This window comes from Ursus maritimus, unplaced genomic scaffold (assembly GCF_017311325.1).
Source record: "Ursus maritimus isolate PB19 unplaced genomic scaffold, ASM1731132v1 scaffold_9, whole genome shotgun sequence".
Classification (NCBI taxonomy): Eukaryota; Metazoa; Chordata; class Mammalia; order Carnivora; family Ursidae; genus Ursus; species Ursus maritimus.
Genome location: NW_024427107.1, coordinates 44,259,243 through 44,279,182, shown reverse-complemented (window position 1 = coordinate 44,279,182; position 19,940 = coordinate 44,259,243). Strand labels below are relative to the sequence as shown.

At 35.1% G+C, this 19,940-nt stretch overlaps 1 protein-coding gene and 1 non-coding gene across 2 annotated transcripts in view; one reads left to right on the top strand and one right to left on the bottom strand.

Moving 5' to 3' along the window:
- VPS13B (vacuolar protein sorting 13 homolog B) overlaps nucleotides 1-19,940 on the bottom strand; it is a 759,954-nt gene that overhangs the window by 425,023 nt on the left and 314,991 nt on the right. Inside the window, exon 20 of the mRNA XM_040625596.1 lies at nucleotides 4,046-4,155. Coding sequence (XP_040481530.1) covers nucleotides 4,046-4,155 — 110 coding nt within the window. The remainder of the gene's footprint in view (nucleotides 1-4,045; nucleotides 4,156-19,940) is intronic.
- LOC121101785 lies at nucleotides 3,168-3,273 on the top strand. Its single transcript, XR_005833819.1, has one exon. It is a non-coding gene; the product is annotated as a U6 spliceosomal RNA (small nuclear RNA).

Genomic DNA, 19,940 nt, shown 5'->3' with positions numbered 1-19,940 from the left:
TTTTATCATATTTCTTTTTTTTTTTAAGAGACCAATGAAATATTACAGATAAGGCTAAAATCCGTCTAACGGCTAACCACCTGCCCATTCCTCCCAGAATCAACCACTATTACGATACTGATATAACTCTTAAAATTCATGTTTTACAACTATCTTTACTTACACACACTCATACATGCCATTTATTTCACCATTTATTTATTTCTATAGGTAGTTTTGGGAAAATATACATAAATGCTCTTATGTTGCATATATCCTTAGAAAATTGGTTTTTGCATTAGGTACAATTTGAGACATCCATATTAAGACCTATCATATAATTTCTACTAATAAATTATCATATCATGTGAGTATGTCATGCTTTATTTATCCACTTTCTTACAGTCATTCAAGTTGTCTCCAATTTTACATGACTGCAATAAATACTGCAATAAGAGGCTTATCCATGACTCTTTAGGGTCCTATGAGTATATCTGTTAAGAGCATATCTTCATCAAAAAGTGGGATTTGGGGGTTAGAGGCTATGCTCATTTTCAATTTTACTGGATACTGCCAATTCAACAATTTTCACTCATAACAGTAGTATGAGTTAATTCATTTTCTAAATTTTCACCACTACTGAATATTGGCATTTTTTTCACCCAACAGAGTTTTAAAAGTGCAGATGAGTAGTCATGAATTGGTAATTATTAAAGCTGGGTGATACGGTCATAGGGATCAATTATACTATTCTCTTAATTACCTATGTTAAGAAAAAAAGTAAGAATAAAAGGGTAGGTTAAGGATATTTCTAAAAGTATATTTTTGAGATATGATGAACCATAGTAAAATAGTAATACTGTGAAGTGCTGGTGAAAATGTAAACTCTAACCAAATCTGGAAGGTAAGTCTCAAAGTATGCTAAAATACATGCCTTTCATTTTTTAAAGATTGTATCTATTTGAGAGAGAGAGAGAGAAAGAAAGCACGAGTGAGGGGGAAGAGGTAGAGGCAGAGGGAGAAGCAGACTCCCTGCTGAGTAGGGAGCCCGACCCAGGGCTCAATCCCAGGAACCCAAGATCATGACCTGAGGCAAAGGCAGACACTTAACCGACTGAGCCACCCGGGGCCCCCAATACATGCCTTTAACTATTAATTACACTTTCAAAAATATATTCTAAGTGAATACTTCAAAAAAACTCAAAGATTTAGCTATGAAGGTATTTATCCCAATATTTGTAACTCGGGATGAGTAGGATTATGTGTATTTATTAGTTTAAATAAAACTATTATTTTTGGACTTAGAAAAATATATTTTAAATATGTACTTACATTTAATTTTAAATAGTTATAAAACAATATAATAAAAATAAAATTAATATCAAAATCTTTAAAGGTGCTTGGTATCAATCAAATGAATCAATCTACTTAAGATGCTAGAACAACAACAAAAAAAAAGATGCTGGAACATTATTTGACCTTCAGGGATCTCTGTAGTGTACTGGACATAATTGCATCATTTATAAAATAACCAATGAAAATTTACAGTACAACGGGATATTATTCAGCCATGAAAAAGAAGGAAGTCTTCTTATTTGTGACAACATGGATGGACATAATTAGGCAATTAGGCTAAGTGAAATAAGTCACAGAAAGAAAAATGCCATATGATTTCACTTATATGTAGTATATTTAAACAAACAAACAAACTCACGGGGGCAGGGGAGGTGAATGGGGTCAAAAGGTACAACCTTCCACTTAAAAAACAAATAAATTATGAGATATGATGTACAGCAATAGGACTACAGTTAATAGTACCATATTGTATATTTAAAAGTTGCTAAGAGAGTAGATCTTAAAAGTTCTCATCACACGGAAATAAATTGCAACTGTCTATAGTGATGGATGTTAACTACTTATTGTGGTGATAATTTCACAATATACACAAATATCAAATCATGTTCTACGCCTGAAAACTAAAATGTCAATTATAACTCAATTAAAAGAACTTACACCTAAAATATTTCTCAAATGCTCCCTGACAATGTCATTGACTATTAAGGTGGACTTCTACACAATTGCTGGTAAAGCAGACACTGGAGAGACTAGTTTAGGTAGTCCTATTTTTTACTGGCCTCTTTTCCCTCATAGTGCCTAGATGTTCATTCTGAGTATGTGATGCATAAAAACTGCATAGTAAATGTTTGCTTTCATTTTTATTATCTCTGTATTTTCTCTTCATCTTGAGTTTTATTCAACATGCCATTAGAGTAAACTTCCTAAAATTCAAATCTCTTTATATCAGGTTCCTATAGTTCTTCTTTACCCTTCACAATGAAGTCACAAACATTCTGTATTACAAAAAAAGTCTTTTATGAACTGGCTTCCAATTCCTACCAGTCTCTGTAAGAACAACTGGCTCTGGTCTGGAAACACTGAAGGTCCCTTTGTTACCAAGTTAGTGCTTTTTTTTTGTTTCTCTGCTCACACAGTTGAGTCTAGAGCAAACTTCCCTGTCTGGTTTAGTCCTGTGATGCTCAGCTCAACTGCCTTAATTTCTCCTTTTAACAACCTCACCTGCCTGTGAGAACTATTCTTTATCTTTTTCCACATAATCCTGTATGAATCTAACATATCATTTCTAAAAATGGCATTACTATATTCCTTCATATTCTTAAATACAGTAAATACCTCTAGAGGAAGGGATATATTAAAAATTAACTTTTATGGGGCGCCTGGGTGGCTCAGTCGTTAAGCGTCTGCCTTCGGCTCAGGGCGTGATCCTGACGTTCTGGGATCGAGCCCCACCTCCGGCCCCTCTGCTGGGAACCTGCTTCTTCCTCTCCCACTCCTCCTGCTTGTCTCTCTCTCACTTGCTGTCTCTGTGTCAAATAAATAAATAAAATCTTTAAAAAATAAAATTAAATTAAAATTAAAATTAACTTTTATCTCTGTAGCCCCAGTATCTAGCACAGTGCCTCATGTTCTCTGTTTGATAAAAAGAAGAATGAAACTGGGGAATGGAAGCTGTAGTTTCAAATGAAATTAAGACAAGGTGAAGAAAATCCTTCAAAGGATGCTCCTTGAGACATGGGTTGAAATATTCAAATTTTTATTATCTTATTTAATCATAAAATTGTGTATTTTTCTATCAACTAGCTTTAAGTTACTTCAGAAAAAAGATGCAAGTCTCACTTTGACAGCACATATACTGAAACTGGAACAATACAGAGAAGATTAGCATGGCCCCTGGGCAAGGGTGACAAGCAAATTCAAGAAATGTTCCATATTAAAAAAAAAAAAAAGATACAAAGCTATTCCAATTAGAATATTATAAAATTACAATTAAGTCAACAGGAAAATGCAATGCAAGATAGCATAAATTTGGCCTGAAAAACATTTAGTTCTGCCATTTACTACAGGTGACAATAGGTAGGTAAATGTCCATGAACATCAGTTTCTTCATTTTTAAAATGGGAATAATAAAACCCGTCTGTAAGAATTCCATTTAAGCATCATGACCTAGAGAATTACATTTAAGAATTCCAGAAACTACAAGTTGCTACTTTGTACTTTGTAATTTACCCCCTTTTAAAAAATAAGCATACATCCCAACTCTTATATCAACCATCCCCATCCAGGTGTTTGGCACTCAATGAATACTTGTTGAGTAAACCTAAAGATGAAGAGGAAATACAGAGATAATAAAAACAAAAGCTAACATTTACTATGCAATTCTTATGCATCAGACACTCAGAACAAACATCTAGGCACTATGAGGGAAAACAAGCCAATAAAATAGGACCATCTAAACTAGTCTCTCCAGTGTCTCTGCTTTACCAGCAATTGCATAGAAATCCACCTCAACAGTAAATGAAACTCTATTTGAGCTGTAATTTCCTGTTTAGAAATGAAGGAATAGAATTGCTTGAAAGGGGTAGAGTCGAGGACAAAGGAATTGTGGTACATTCATTAAAAAAAAATCAATTCAGACAATATATAACTCTAACAAATGACTGAGAAAAAGTTTTATTCACTAAGAGAATAAATTATAAAAATTTCTCACCTGCTGCATATGTCTACTGGTTCGTTTCTGCGGCTGATAAATGAGCCAGGTGTATAAGACAGGGTCAATATTAACTGCTACTCCTTGTACACTACAAAGAAGTACAGCACCTGAAAAATCAAGATTTTAAATTGTGTTAATTCCTCATACAAAATAGTAAGCTTTATATCACTTCACACCAAGTAGGACAGCTATAACGAAAAAGACAAATTAACAAGGGCTGACAAAAACATGGAGGAATTCAAGCCCTCATATACTGCTGGTGGGAGCATAAAATGATGCAAATACTTTCCAAAACAGTTTGGCATTTCCTCAAGAAGCAAAATATATATGACCCAACAATTTTATTCCTAAGCATATACCAAGAGAACTAGAATCACATGTCTACTCAAAATCTTGTACCCAACTTTTCAAAGCAGGATTCATAATAGCCAAAAGGTGGGAATGACACAAATGTCCATGAATGGTTGAATGGATAAACAAAATGTGGTATAGCCATATAATGGAAAATTATTTGTCCAACACAAGGAATAAAGTACTGATTCATGCTACACCACCTTGAAGACATGTTAAGTGAAAGAAGCCAGTCACAGATTACCACATACTGGATGATTCCACTTACATGAAATGCCTAGAAGTGGCAAAAACCACACAGAAAAAAGGTGAGATTAGCGGATGCCAGTGCTCAGGGTGGGGGGGGGTGAAGAATGGAAAGTAATTGCTAATAGAGAGTGGTTCTTTGCGGAGTTATTAAAACATTCCAGAATTAGAAAATGGTGATTGCTGCACAGCTTTGCAAATACACTAAAAACCATTAAATTATGCACTTTAAAAATAATGAATTTTATGGAAAATGAATTATCTCATTAAAAGTGATTATGTCTACCATATGATTTCACTCATACGTGGAATTTAAGAAACAAAAAGAGATGAACATAGGGGAAGAGAAGGAAAAATAAAATAAGATAAAAACAGAGAGGGAAGCAAACCATAAGAGACTCTTAATCATAGGAAACAAACTGAGGGCTGCTGGAGGGGAGAGGGGTGGGGGGGCGGATAGACGATGTGGGTAACTGGGTGATGGACATTAAGGAGGGCACTGGAAGTAATGAGTACAGGGTGTGCTCATCGATGCAGTTGATGAATCACTGAATTCTACCCTTGAAACTAATAATACAGTATATGTTAACTAAATTGAATTTAAATTAAAAAAATTTTAAGTGAATATATCTTTAATAATAAGAAATTTTATTTTTTAGGCAAAAAGCAATTTCTACATTGGTCATGAGAATAGAATATTATCTCCCTTTTTTGTTTATATTACAAACTTAATTCAAAATGTGAAAGGAAGGATTATAATAACCATTCAAAAAATCACTGCAAATTACAGCTTTAAACGTTCAGAAGCAAGAGAGAGATCTGCCTAGATGAAACGTAGGCTAAAATTCTGACATAAAACACAAAGCTGAATTGTAACAAGTTGCAATTCCATTCTAGGAAAGCATTTCAGTTCCTCTCCAATAAAAAGCAACTCACATCAGACTTAACTAAAGCATAATATCCCATTTGTAATTTACATTCAGGTGATGTGCATTCCATAAATACATTTTTGCTTTTCTACATGTATTTTTTGATAAAATATTATTAGCTCTACGGGGATATATGGAGTATCAAGTAAGAGGTATTTGTCAATGTTGCTCTCAACTATATCTCCAGTTATCTAGAAAAGTAACAGCCATATGGTAGGAATAGAGAATCTTAAAAAAAAGGGTAGATGAGTACTTGGGTTAGATGCAAAAGCCCATTCGTTCTATAATATTGCAGATTATCTAAACAATACAATGACTATTAGTACCAACACCTATGAAAGTGAACCACACAGAGATTGAGATAGAAAGATAGAGGGGAGTAAGCAAAAGAAAAATCCCCCTTTTAAAAACTTTTGCATATATTTTTCAAACAATCAGAAACTGTCATGTGTATTCCTATTCCACTTTTCAGTGCTTCCGAATCTTCAGTGTGGATTCTTGGGCAGCACTCCGAGACAAGAGCAATCAATCCCCCCCACTTCCATGTAACAATGTGTGTGCTCCTGAGCAATGGTTCACTCAAATACATATCAGGAAGGAATGAACAGGAGTAGCTAAATACAGGATGACTGGAAAAGGGGAGCCATAACTGAGGTCAATTAGAAAACAGAATTTATATACATATTTTCCTGTAATAGAATGCATAAAAATTATTAACCTCTTTTGCATACATTTAAATGGAGAGTTTTAAAATTTTAAATTCAAGAATATATAATTCAGTCTTAAAAGTTAAAAGACTTTTCTAAATTCCATATGAAGAAAGGACATTACAGTTAGATTTAAATTACTATGAAATGTTTCCTGCCACAAATACATATTTAACAAAAAGAAATGTGTTCCACAAAGGCAATTGTGACAAGAAAGAACGTGGGGTCTAGGAGACAAAAGATCCAACACAGGAGAAAAGTGACAGGAATCCTCAAAATGACAACAGTAAATTAGTGACAGGTACATGAAAAATGTAATAAAAATATTTAAGATACATTTATTATTTATTTTTGAGAGACAGAGCGAGCAGGGGAAAGGGCAGAGGTAGAGGGAGAGTGAGAACCCCAGGCAGGCTCCGCACTCAGCACAAAGCTGGATGCAGAGCTCAATCTCACGACCCTGAGACCATGACCTCAGCCGAAATCAAGAGTCGAACCCTTAACCAACTGAGCCACCCAGGCGCCCCTGGAAGAACAATAAAACACAATTATTAAACACAGGAAAAACACATGCTATAAAGGAAATGATAACTTAGCATAGCATACAACATGACTGTACCATGAATAATACTTATAAACAGAAACACATAAATTCTGAAAAATAGATGCATTGATAAATCAAACATGATATAACAATTTTAAGAGTAGGTATATGTAAGAGGAATGCATGATGTAAGCAGGAGAGTAAAAGTTGGCCAAATATAATTTTTCACTGTAAGACATCAATAAATTTTGCTCTAAAGTGACCAAGAGCAAGAAAGGTCATATTATTTAAAAATATGGAAGTAAACATCAAAATAATCATTGAAAAGATCTGAGACGTGTTACCTCTTGAAAAGGGCACATTAACAAAAAAGGAAAGTTGCCATGGGGGAAAATATAATTAGGAATCTCAAACCGGGGTCAGGAGAAAAGAGAGGTAGATGAGACTTAGATTTTCTTGCCAAGGAGTGTCTCTCTAGCCACTAGCAAAAAGCACAATAAAACTTTCTGTTTGAAAAGTCTCCAATTCACTGTCATGTAGTTACCACAAATTATGATCTGTGAATGGTTCTCTTAACAAAAATCAGCAAGCACTACAGAAAGCAAGCCACTGTGACAAAGTCAGAAAAAGCAACAAACAACAAATTTATACTTTCATGTACTAGAGATATTCGAATATAGAAAATAAACGCCTATGTATAAATTGTTTAGAAAACACAAGTATGGTATCATGCAGAATATCAAACAATGAGAAAGTATCAGGAAAGGACATATTTTAAGGAAAAATGGAAATTATAAAAATGACATAGTTAATTGTTGGTGTAAAAAACTCATTGGGCAAGTTAAAGAGCAGATTAAGCTATAGTTGAAGAGAAAAAAGTGAAATGGAGGAAGCACATGAGTTCATTTAGAATGGCATATGAAAGACAATTATTAAAATGAGGTTAAGGGATATGAGCACTGAGTAAGAAGACCAAACATATATCTAATTAGATTCCAGAGGGAGATACCAAAAAATGGGGAAGAGGCAATATTGTTAAAAATATAATAGCTGAGAATTCTACAAAATTGTTGAAAGACAGTAAGCCTCAAACCCAAGAAGCCCAATAAAACCAAAATATATAATTAAAAATAAATGCATTTCAGAACCACAATAAGATACCACCTAACACCTGTGAAAGTAACTAAAATAAACAACACAAGAAATAAGGTGTTGGCATGGATGCGGAGAAAGGGGAACCTTCTTGCACTGTTGGTGGGAATGCAAACTGGTGCAGCCACTCTGGAAAACAGTATGAAGGATCCTCAAAAAGTTAAATATAGAACAAACTATCCTATGACCCAGCAATTTCACCACTAGGTATTTACCCAAAGGATATAAAAATACTAATTTGAAGGGATACAGGCACCCCAAAATTTATAGCAGCATTATCAACAATAGCCAAATTACGGAAACAGCCTAAATGTACACGGACTGATGAATGGATAAAGAAGATGTGGTTGTGGACTATCACTCAGCCATAAAAGGAATATTACCGGAATATTACTCAGCCATAAAAAGGAATGAAATCTTGCCATTTGCTAGAGAGTATTATGCTAAGTGAAGTAAATCAGAGAAAGACAAACACCATATGATTAAACTCACACGTAGAATTTAAGAAACAAATGAGCATAAGGCAAAAAAGAGAGAGAGAGAGGCAAACCAAGAAACAGACTCTTAACTGCAGAGAACAAATTGATGGTTACCAGAGGGGAGGTGGGTGAAGGGATGGGTGAAATAGGTGATGAGGATTAAGGGGTACACCTGTGATGAACACCCAGTGTTGTATGGAATTGCTGAAACACTAAATTGTATACCTGAAACTAGTATTACACTGCATGTTAACTAAGTGGAAATTAAATAAAAACTTAAAAAAAGTAACATAAACATATTTTATTAAAGAAGTTAGAAAGAAGCTACAAACACTGAGGAGAAAAGTAGATTTAAGAAAAACACCCCAAACAGCAAGAATGATCACCTGGGGATTAACAGCACAAATAAATTGACAATTAACTTCTTAGAAAAAATAAATGGAACTGAGTATATGATTTTACTTCAAAATTTACATATATGTTACATATATTCTTTTGTATGCACTGTGTTCTGTTTATTATGCATCTCAGGTACAAGGCCCATACAAACTTTTTTTTAATTTTAATTTTTTGGGGGAAAGAAATCATTTTTTATTATTTATTAGCATTTATTAACATTACAATGTGATGTGCATCATAGAGAGTCTATCAAGAGATGCAAAGACAAAGAAATCTTTTTCAAGCCGTGCAGACAAAACTCACTACATACATGTTCTCAAAATAAACATGAACTTTCAAATTATGATGAAAAATACACCCACAAATCCTATATAAACAAAGCAGTTTATAAATTTAATAGTATGCGAACTTCAAAGGACAAAAGTAAATGAGAAAATTACAGGCATTCTCCATACTGGGCAAGTTATTTTAAAAGTCTTTTCAGATGTGTCAAAAATTAAATGTGTTGAGTAAATTTTTTAAAAAACTTTCTCAGTGAATTAGTAGCATTCCTTTTTTTTTATAATAATTTTTTTATTATATTATGTTAGTCACCATACAGTACATCCCTGGTTTTTGATGTACAGTTTGATGATTCATTAGTTGCGTATAACACCCAGTGCACCATGCAATACGTTGTCCTCCTTGCTAACTGAAATAAGTCAAGCAGAGAAAGACAATTATCACAGTAGCATTCCTTTTTAATTGAGATTTTATAGAAAGGAAAAAGAAAACAAATGTACCAAATAAATATTTTCATGTGAAAACTAACCTTAAAAGCCTTATTTTATTATAAAGAAGAAGTTAAAAAAATACTTTAACATATGTTCATAAAAGTGGTATGATTACATTATATCAGAGATGACTGAATGATACACAGCCAGGCTGGACCTCTGTGAATGTTAAATAGGTGATAGAAGAGAATAATCTATTAATTTAACATCAGTTTAGATGAAATTATAGAGATAAAGTTATTTTAAATTTAAAGGGATATTTTCATATTATACTCAATTCACGAGACCTCGCCTTTAAAAATAACACACAGAGGGCGCCTGGGTGGCGCAGTTGTTAAGCGTCCACCTTCGGCTCAGGGCGTGATCCCAGCGTTCTGGGATCGAGCCCCACATCAGGCTCCTCTGCTAGGAGCCTGCTTCTTCCTCTCCCACGCCCCCTGCTTGTGTTCCCTCTCTCACTGGCTGTCTCTGTCAAATAAATAAATAAAATCTTTAAAAAAAAATAAAAATAAAATAAAATAAAAATAACACACAAGTTCTGACAAGTAAGTGCACAGACACCTAGTCTGATCCTGAGTTTACTCAGAACAGATCCACCATAAATCACTAAAATTTGGCAATAAGTTATTCTGTTTAATTTTAGCCTGGAAGACAACTAATGAGAAAAGTGTGCTTTATTTCTCTGCTCACTGCCAAAATGGCTCATTTATGCACATTCCACTCAGGCTTCACAAATTCGTTAAACCAAGGCACCACTGTCATTTCAGTTACATCCTAAGCCAAAGAATGAGAAAGAAAAAAGAGTGAGAGACCAAAGGTGCACAGGATTACAATTAAATATACATGTTTCTTGTCAGCTATAGAAACACTGTCAGCCAATGAGATGGTCTTGTAAAATATCAAGGTATAAAAGGGGACAAGTAGCCTGCATTTAATGTTAAACCAATGAATGAGACAAAAAAAAAAGACATATTCACCTTCATCTAAGCTTCAGTGGCTAAAACTCACTACGTTTCTATCATGTAGCTATAGTCAATTAAGGGCATTTTAGAATTGTACAGTCTTAAGAAATTACTTGCTGGGGTGCCTGGGTGGCTCAGTCGTTAAGCGTCTGCCTTCGACTCAGGGCCTGATCCTGGGGTCCTGGGATTGAGCCCCATATCGGGCTCCCTGCTCCACTAGGAGCCTGCTTCTTCCTCTCCCACTCCCCCTGCTTGTGTTCCCTCCCTTGTTGGCTGTCTCTCTCTCTCTGTCAAATAAATAAATAAAATCTTTAAAAAAAGAAAATTACTTGCTACTCTTATTTTTAAGACTAATTTCAAGAATTTTGGCCTGGGGCGCCTGGGTAGCGCAGTGGTTAAGCGTCTGCCTTCGGCTCAGCGTGATCCCGGCGTTCCGGGATGGAGTCCCACATCGGGCTCCTCCACTGGGAGCCTGCTTCTTCCTCTCCCACTCCCCCGCTGTGTTCCCTCTCTCACTGGCTGTCTCTCTGTCACATAAATAAATAAAATCTTAAAAAAAAAAAAAAAAAGAATTTTGGTCTGTTAAGTAAACAAAAAAGAAAGAATCAAAAACATGGGTGGAGAATAAAGGCAAGATAGAGTAATCACAGGCAAGAAATGACAGAGCAGGGATGAGCTGCCAACCACTGGTAACTTTATCCAAGGTAACTGTCAAGGTTAGTATAACTGAACCATAAGACTTTTCGGTATGTGAGTATGGTAGCTCATGTTACTTAATTAACAATTATCACGCCTTCCCGTAGGATATAGAAAATCACAGAAGAACTCTATCCCATCATAACAAAACAAGCCATATAATGCTTTTCAACCTATCAGAGCTTTTCAACATTCACCAGACAGCAGGGTTTGCAAAAAAAACCCCTGTATGAACAAAAATCATAAAAGTGAAAGGCCATAGGCAGGAAGGAATGAATAGTGGATTTCACTTTTGGCATAGTAATAAGAAACAAATTGTTAAGAAGAAAACAAGAGAAATTTTAACAAATGTTTAAAGATGAGTTTGGGGACTGGCACGACAATTTAGAATCCCTGAAAATACTAGACACGAAAGGAGTGTACCCACCTGACATCTCTTTTCAACAAACCTCCACCAAATACTCATGAGAATGGCAGGACACGGGATTGGAGAAATGAGGAAGACCCACTAACAAGCAGGCACATGGAGCCGGATGACTTCTGACAGCAGAGAAGGAGAACTAAAGGAAATCCCACAGTCATTCTGAACTTTTCAGTGAGCACCAACCAGGGCTATCTGTGACTAGAAGAAAAGAGGAACTAAGATAGATCCCCTGTAAGGATAAGTGAACAAGGCATGTTAGGTCTGTGCATAGGCAAGAAGAACTGAGAGAAAAATCACAAACCATACTGAAAAAAAGATTCTGATCCTGCTCTCAAAAGCTGTGAAGCCTACGGTGAACTCAATATAAGTAAAGCAAGAACCAACCCAGCTCAAATACAGAATAAAAACAAAGAACACAGAGCATAGAGAATATAGTCAATTATTATTTTAGTAATGTTATAAGGTGACAGATGGTAACTACACTTAACATGGTAAGCACTGTAATGTATGCAACTGTTGAACCACTATGTTATGCACCTGTAAATAACAATGTATGTCAACTACTCTTCAATAATAAAAATTTAAAAATAAAGAGAAAGAGGGGGCGCCTGGGTGGCACAGCGGTTAAGCGTCTGCCTTCGGCTCAGGGCGTGATCCCGGCGTTACGGGATCGAGCCCCACGTCAGGCTCCTCCGCTGTGGGCCTGCTTCTTCCTCTCCCACTTCCCCTGCTTGTGTTCCCTCTCTCGCTGGCTGTCTCTATCTCTGTCAAATAAATAAATAAAATCTTTTAAAAAAATAAATAAATAAATAAAATAGAAAGAAAGGGGGGGGAAGAAAGCAGAAACCAGACACAACTCAACTATACTAACTACATGACAGAAGAGGCATGTTCTTTTATGGGCATAAACATTTTTCTACCACACACACTATTATTCTTTTTATACACAACATTTGACATTCATTTAAAAAAATATGAAGCACAGTAAAAGAAAAAGAAATAACTCATTATCAAAAAAGAAAAGAGTCAATAGCCCAAGTTCAAAAGGTAGCATAAATACTGGAATTCTCAAGGATTTTAAAACAATTCTGATAAACATGTTAAAGAATATAGTGAAAAAGGTAGATTGTATGCATGAACTAAAGGGGAGCTGCAGTAGAGAGAAAGAAACTATTAAAAAGAGACAAATAGAAATATTAGAATTTAAAATATAATACTGGAGGTGAAGAATTCTTTGAAAATTTCTTTTCAAAACTCATAAACAGGGGCGCCTGGGTGGCTCAGTAGTTAAGCGTCTGCCTTCGGCTCAGGGCGTGATCCCAGAGTCCTGGGATCAAGCCCTGCATTGGGCTCCTCTGCTGGGAGCCTGCTTCTTCCTCTCCCACTCCCCCTGCTTGTGTTCCCTCTCCTGCTGGCTGTCTCTCTCTCTCTCAAATAAATAAATAAAATCTTTAATAAAAAAAACTCATAAACAATATCAACTAGCACATTAAAAAAAAAAACTAAGCAAACTCCAAGGAATAATTAAAAAGAAAAAATCTAGACACATCACGATCAAACTGCAAGAAACCAAAGACAGAAAAAAAATTTGAAATCACTCAGGAAAAAAAATATATACGGGAACTATGATGAGGATAACTCGACATCAGAAATAATGGCAACACAAAGATAACAGAATGGTATCTTTCAAGTGCCAAAATAAGAAAAGACAACTAGGTTTATATACCTGCTGAAAATATGCTTTAAAAATGAAGACAAAACAAAACAACAAAAACAATTTGTCTCTTAAAAACTTGTGCTACTAGAGGGGCGCCTGGGTAGCGCAGTCGCTAAGCGTCTGCCTTCGGCTCAGGGCGTGATCCTGGCGTTCCGGGATCGAGTCCCACATCGGGCTCCTTGGCTGGGGGCCTGCTTCTTCCTCTCCCTCTCCCCTGTTGTGTTCCCTCTCTCACTGGCTGTCTCTCTGTCACATAAATAAATAAAATCTTAAAAAAAAAAAAAAAACAACTTGTGCTACTAGAAATTAACCGAAGTGCTTAGAATAAAAGGAAATATACCAGATAGAAATTCAATTCTAGAAAAGAAATGAAGAACACCAGAAAGACTAAATATGTAAACAAAGAGGACCACTGAAAAAATATGCTATTTTTACTTATACATACAGTTAAGTTGTATTTATATACAGATACGCATGCATGTATCTTTAAATCTCCTTTAAAACACTCACGACTATTTGGAGTAGGAATAATAACAATGCAATGTGGGGTTCGAATTACACAAAGAACTAACTAAAATTATGCCCAGAGAGCAGAAAGAACAAGATGGTGGTAACTTGGAAGTAAATAGTGTAATAATGCATTTGTCTTATTTTTCAGTTTATCGTACATTCTGTCACTGTTCTCTAAACTTGCCAATTTTACCATTAAGTCCAATTCATATCATACAAAAATATTTATTAAGCATGTATTTATGTACATATGTACTTTCTTCTTTCCATTTATCCAAATTTCATGCACCCTTTGATTCAAATTAGCTTCCACCATTAAGACTTCCTACCACCACTGATCTTTCCATTCTCTGGCCAAGTACAACACTGAGAATACAGAGCTCATTTCAGCCACTGACTCAATTCAGCTTTCTCAGTAAATAAGAATGTCATCATTTCAGAACAAGGATGGCAGGGCAGGTTATGAGTGCTTTAGGCAACAGCCTAATGTGTGAAACAGAGACACATGCTATCACTTTACCACATAAAGAAGCTATCTGTATTCCTTGGTCATAAATTCAAAGTGAGTCAGCTCATCCTGTTGCATGTTTTTCTTCAGTCCAGGTCAGGTACAGAGAAGGTAGAAGAATTGGATTTCATCAAGACTGTGTGTTTTTATTTCTCCTACTGTTCTTTTTATTCTCTCCAGATCAAATGTTAATCAATTTTATCAGACATTAAGTTAATAACTGGTTTCCTTCTATCTGACTCATGTGTCTTATTTCTCAATTGGCAAGTAATGGACAAAAGAGATTTAATAGTAATCTCAAACTGTGTCAGCAATTAATAATTTGTGATATTTCAAAGTTTTCTCCTCTATCTTCACATTCAAGACATAAAACTCTAAAACCATAAAGATGATTATAGACCATGTATATTATATATAGATATAGATATGATATATATATATATGATATATATATCTATATATATAGATATATAAAATCTGGTATAATACCAGAACATTTTTCACAGAACTAGAATAGTCCTAAAATTTGTGTGGAACCACAAAAGACCCTAAATAGCCAAAGCAACCTTGAAAAAAAAAAGCAAAGCTGGAGGCATCACAATTCCGGACTTCAAGTTATATTTACAAAACTGCAGAAATCAAAACAGTATGGTACTGGCACAAAAACAGACACATAGATTAATGGAACAGAACTGAAAATCCAGAAGTAAACCCACAATTATATGGTCAATTAATCTTTGACAAAGCAGGAAAGAATTAAAGACCTAAATGTGAGATCTGAAACCATAAAACTCCTATAAGAGAGCACTGACACCAATTTCTCTGACATTGGTCATAGCAACAATTTTCTGGATATGTATCCTGAGGTAAGGGAAACAAAAGCAAAAAATAAACTATTGGGACTACAAAATAAAAAGATTCTGCACAGTGAAAGAAACAATCAACAAAACTAAAAGGGAGCCTACAGAATGGGAGAAGATATTTGCAAATGACATATCTGATAAAGGGTTAATATCCAAAATATATAAAGAACTTAAAAAACTCAACACTCAAAAAACAAATAATCCAATTAAAAATGGGCAAAGGATATGAACAGATATTTCTCCAAAGAAGACACCCAGATGGCCAATAGACACATGAAAAGATGTTCAACATCACTTATCATCAGGGAAAAACAAATCAAACTACACTGAGATATCACCTCACAGCTGTCAGAATGGCTGAAATCAAGAACACAAGAAACAACAGGTATTAGTGAGGACGTAGAGACAAGGGACCCCTTGTGCACTGTTGGTGGGAGTGCAAACTGATGCAGCCACTGTGGAAAACAGTATGGAGGTTCCTTAAAAGGTTAAAAATAGAACTATCCTATGATCCAGTAATCACACTACTGAGTATTTGCCCAAAGAACACAAAAACATTAATTTAAAGAGATACATATACCCCTGCTTATAGTCGCATTATTTACAATAGCCAAGACATGCAAGCAGCCTGTGTCCACCAGTTGATGAATAAAGAAAATGTGGTACATTTACATACAAGGGAATACTACTGAGCCATAAAAAGAATGAAATCTTGCCATGTGCAATGACATAGGTGGAGCTAGACAGTATAATGCTAAACGAAATAAGTCAGTCAGAGAAAGACAACATATGATTTCACTCACATGTAGAATTTAAGAAACCAAAGGAGCAAAGGACAAAAGAGAGACAAACCAAGAAACAGACTCATAACTATAGAAAACAAAATGATGGTGACCAGAGGGGAGGTAGGTGAGAAATGAGTTAAATAGGTGATGGGGATTAAGGAGGATACTTGTCATGATGAGTACTGCGTGATTAAAACAAAAACTTAAAAGATAAAATAAAATAAATTGAAAAAAGCAAAGTGCAGACACAAGTATACTGCACAGAAATTTCAGGTGTTATATACACGTGTATGTGGGTTTAAACATAAAATATATAATATACATGTTTATTTAAACATACAATAGTGGTATATCTGAATGTATGTGGGGCAATACACAAGTAATATACTGTAGAAAAGATCTGCAACTCCATGAACCATGCTGTATACAAACCAAGATAGAACAAACATATCACTTCATGATTTAATAATAGATTATTATATGATTTATATTCTAAAACCAAGAAACTACACCAACATTTTTCCTGGTCAGTTTTGAATTTCAGTGAAAACTTTGGTTCAGAGAAGAAACAGAAGCCAAAATTTGAATCATCACAAGTAAAAACCATTAGGAAAACTATCAGATCTCATAAAAGTCTCTCTTCTATTTATCTGCAATTTGTCAGTGTTCTTTATTCAGGTTTTTTCATCATGCAGAATCCCTTCACAGTGATCCTGCCCCAAATCAGTATGAACAAATCTACAATCCTATAACTAAACAGTAACTTCTGAAACCAACTCTTCAATTTAAACTGAACTTAGTCTTACAGGACAATCTAATCAAACTATAGATTATTAATCAAGATATAATTATAAAATATATCATCAATTCACTCATACACCCCAGTAAAATCTTTTGTTGTCCAATATTACAATAGTTTTATTAATTTCAAATATTTCTTCATCTCTTTTATAAACAGACCCAAAACTCCAACATATATCTGAATTGTATTAGCATGTAATAGCTATGAGCATTATAAAGCCAATATAAACATGATAATTACCTTCTGAATTAATGATGCATAAAATATGAATTGAGATATAATAACTTGGAATAAAAGAGTATTAGTACGGTTTAATAATTTAAAGCCAATACAGATATCTCTGATCATGTTTAATTCTAAATACTTAATATATATTATACTGATTTTAAGCATTTTAATTTGGCTGACTATGGGAAGCTATCCACATCTGGCTTAAATTTTAAGCAAACAGAGTGAAAGATCATATTGTTGTATTTCTTTTTATAGATTCCAGCAAGATGCTCAAAAATGCTTGTTATTGGGGCACCTGGGTGGGTCAGTCAGTTAAGCGTCTAACTCTTGGTTTTGGCTCAGGTCTTGATCTCAGGTACCTGAGATCAAGTCCCTCAGAGGGCTCCATGCTCAGCGGCGAGTCTGCTTCTCTACCTCTGCCCCTACCCCTCCACTCACGTGCTCTCCTGCTCTCTCTCTTTCCCAAATAAATAAATAACACCTTTTTAAAAAATAAACAAATACATGCTTGTTATTATAATGATTCTTCAAATGAACTGGAAAAATCTTCAGAGTCATCCACACTAGATGGTGTCAGTAGTTTTTAAATTCCATGTACCAGTAGAAGTTGGAAAGGACTCTTGAAATCATGGTAGTACTCAACAGACTAGCTAGGAGACAGAGTGTACATTTTGATTTAATTATAAAATCCTTGAATACTAAAATTTTTATTTATAATAATAAATCTTAACTTGGAAATTAAAAGCAATACTTTTTTGATCAAGACCAGATAAGCATGTATTTTCCGAGTACTTAACATCATTACTTCTCATTTCATCTAAAATCTCATTGCATAAATCATATGATAAATTTCTAACATTTCTAAGTCCAAAATACAGCCCTCCATTCCATCATTCATCCTTTTCCAGCCAAGTTATTTCTTTCAATTTCTCAGAAATTCAAGCTGCTTTTTAATACAAGAACCCTGGGATCGGGACGCCAGGGTGGCTCAGTAGTTAAGTGTCTGCCTTTGGCTTGGGTCATGATCCCAGGATCCTGGAATCGAGCCCCACATCAGGCTTTCTGCTCAGCGGAGAGCCTACTTCTCCCTCTCCCTCTGCCTGCCTCTCTTTCTCTCTGTCAAATAAATAAATAAAATCTTTAAAAAAAAAAGAAATATTAAAAAAAAGGAACCCTATGATCACCAAGTCCCAACATTAAAAAAAAATTTAGTAAATTGTTTTTCTGTATGTATCAAAACTAACCAAATAAAAACTCCCCAATATTTGTTTTCACTAAGTAACCTGTGACTAAAATGACTTTTTCCCCTAATTTGACTTGTCTTGGGGAGGGTAGGGGGACATCTGATGGCTAAGGCAAAAATAATTCTGCATGTTTTAACTTAGCCTACTTACTATTTTCCAAAAACACTTTTAGAGTACTTGATGGTCATTTAGAATCTTATTCTATTTACACCATGTAGAACACCATAAAGAATAGCAGGTCTCTGAAACATGCCAATGCTTTATTCTACCTGACCATGGTTCCAGTTTTTACATCTGTAATATAGGCATAAAATAAAACACTTTAAGATACATGTAAATTTGTCCTAGAGGAGAACACAGGCAGCAACCTCTTTGACCTTGTCCACAGCAACTTCCTGCTAGACATGTCTCCAAAAGCAAGGGAAACAAAAGCAAAAATGAACTATTGAGACTTCATCAGGATAAAAAGCTTTGGAACAGCAAAAGAAACAGTCAAGAAAACTAAAAGGCAATCTATAGAATGGGAGAAGATATCTGCAAATGACATATCAGATAAAGGGCTAGTATCCAAAATCTATAAAGAACTTACCAATTCAACACCCCAAGAAAAACAAAAAATCCAGGCAAGAAATGGGCAGAAGACATGAACAGACATTTCTCCAAGGAAGACATAAAAATGGCTAACGGACACGTGAAAAAATGCTCAACATTACTCATCATCAGGGAAATACAAATCAAAACCAAAATGAGATACTACCTCACACCAGTCAGAACGGATAAAATTAACAACTCAGGAAACAACAGATGTTGGCGAGGATGCAGAGAAAGGGGAACCCTCTTACACTGTTGGTGGGAATGCAAGCTCGTGCAGACACTCTGGAAAGCAGTATGGAGATTCCTCAAAAAGTTAAAAAACAGAACTACCCTATGACCCAGCAAGTGCACTACAAGGTATATACCCAAAGGATACATAGTGATTTGAAGGGGCACCTGCACCCCAATGTTTATAGCAGCAATGTCCACAAGAGCCAAACTATGGAAAGAGCCCAGATGTCCAATAACAAATGAATGAATAAAGAAGATGTGGTGTATATACACAATGGAATATTACTCAACCACCAAAAAGAATGAAATCTTGACATTTGCAATAATGGGGATGGAACTAGAGGGTATTATGCTAAAATAAGTCAGAGACAAATGCCATATGATTTCACTCACATGTGTAATTAATGAAACAAAACGGATGAACACAGGGAAAGGGAACAAAAATAAAATAAAATGAAAACAGACAAGGAGGCAAACTAAGAGACTCTTAAACTGAGAGTTGCTGGAGGGGAGAGGGGTAGGGGGATGGAGGAAATGGGTGATGGACATTAAGGAAGGCACTTGATGTAATGAGCACTGGGTGTTATATGCAACTGATGAGTCACTAAATTCTACCCTGAAACTAATAAGAAAAAAAAAATACACGTAAATTTGAAGAGCAGGCCACAGTAAGCCTTATACAAAGGTTTTAAGGTTACAAAGCTTACCTGTTGTGAGTATTAGTAACAAAATTAGAATTCTGGTT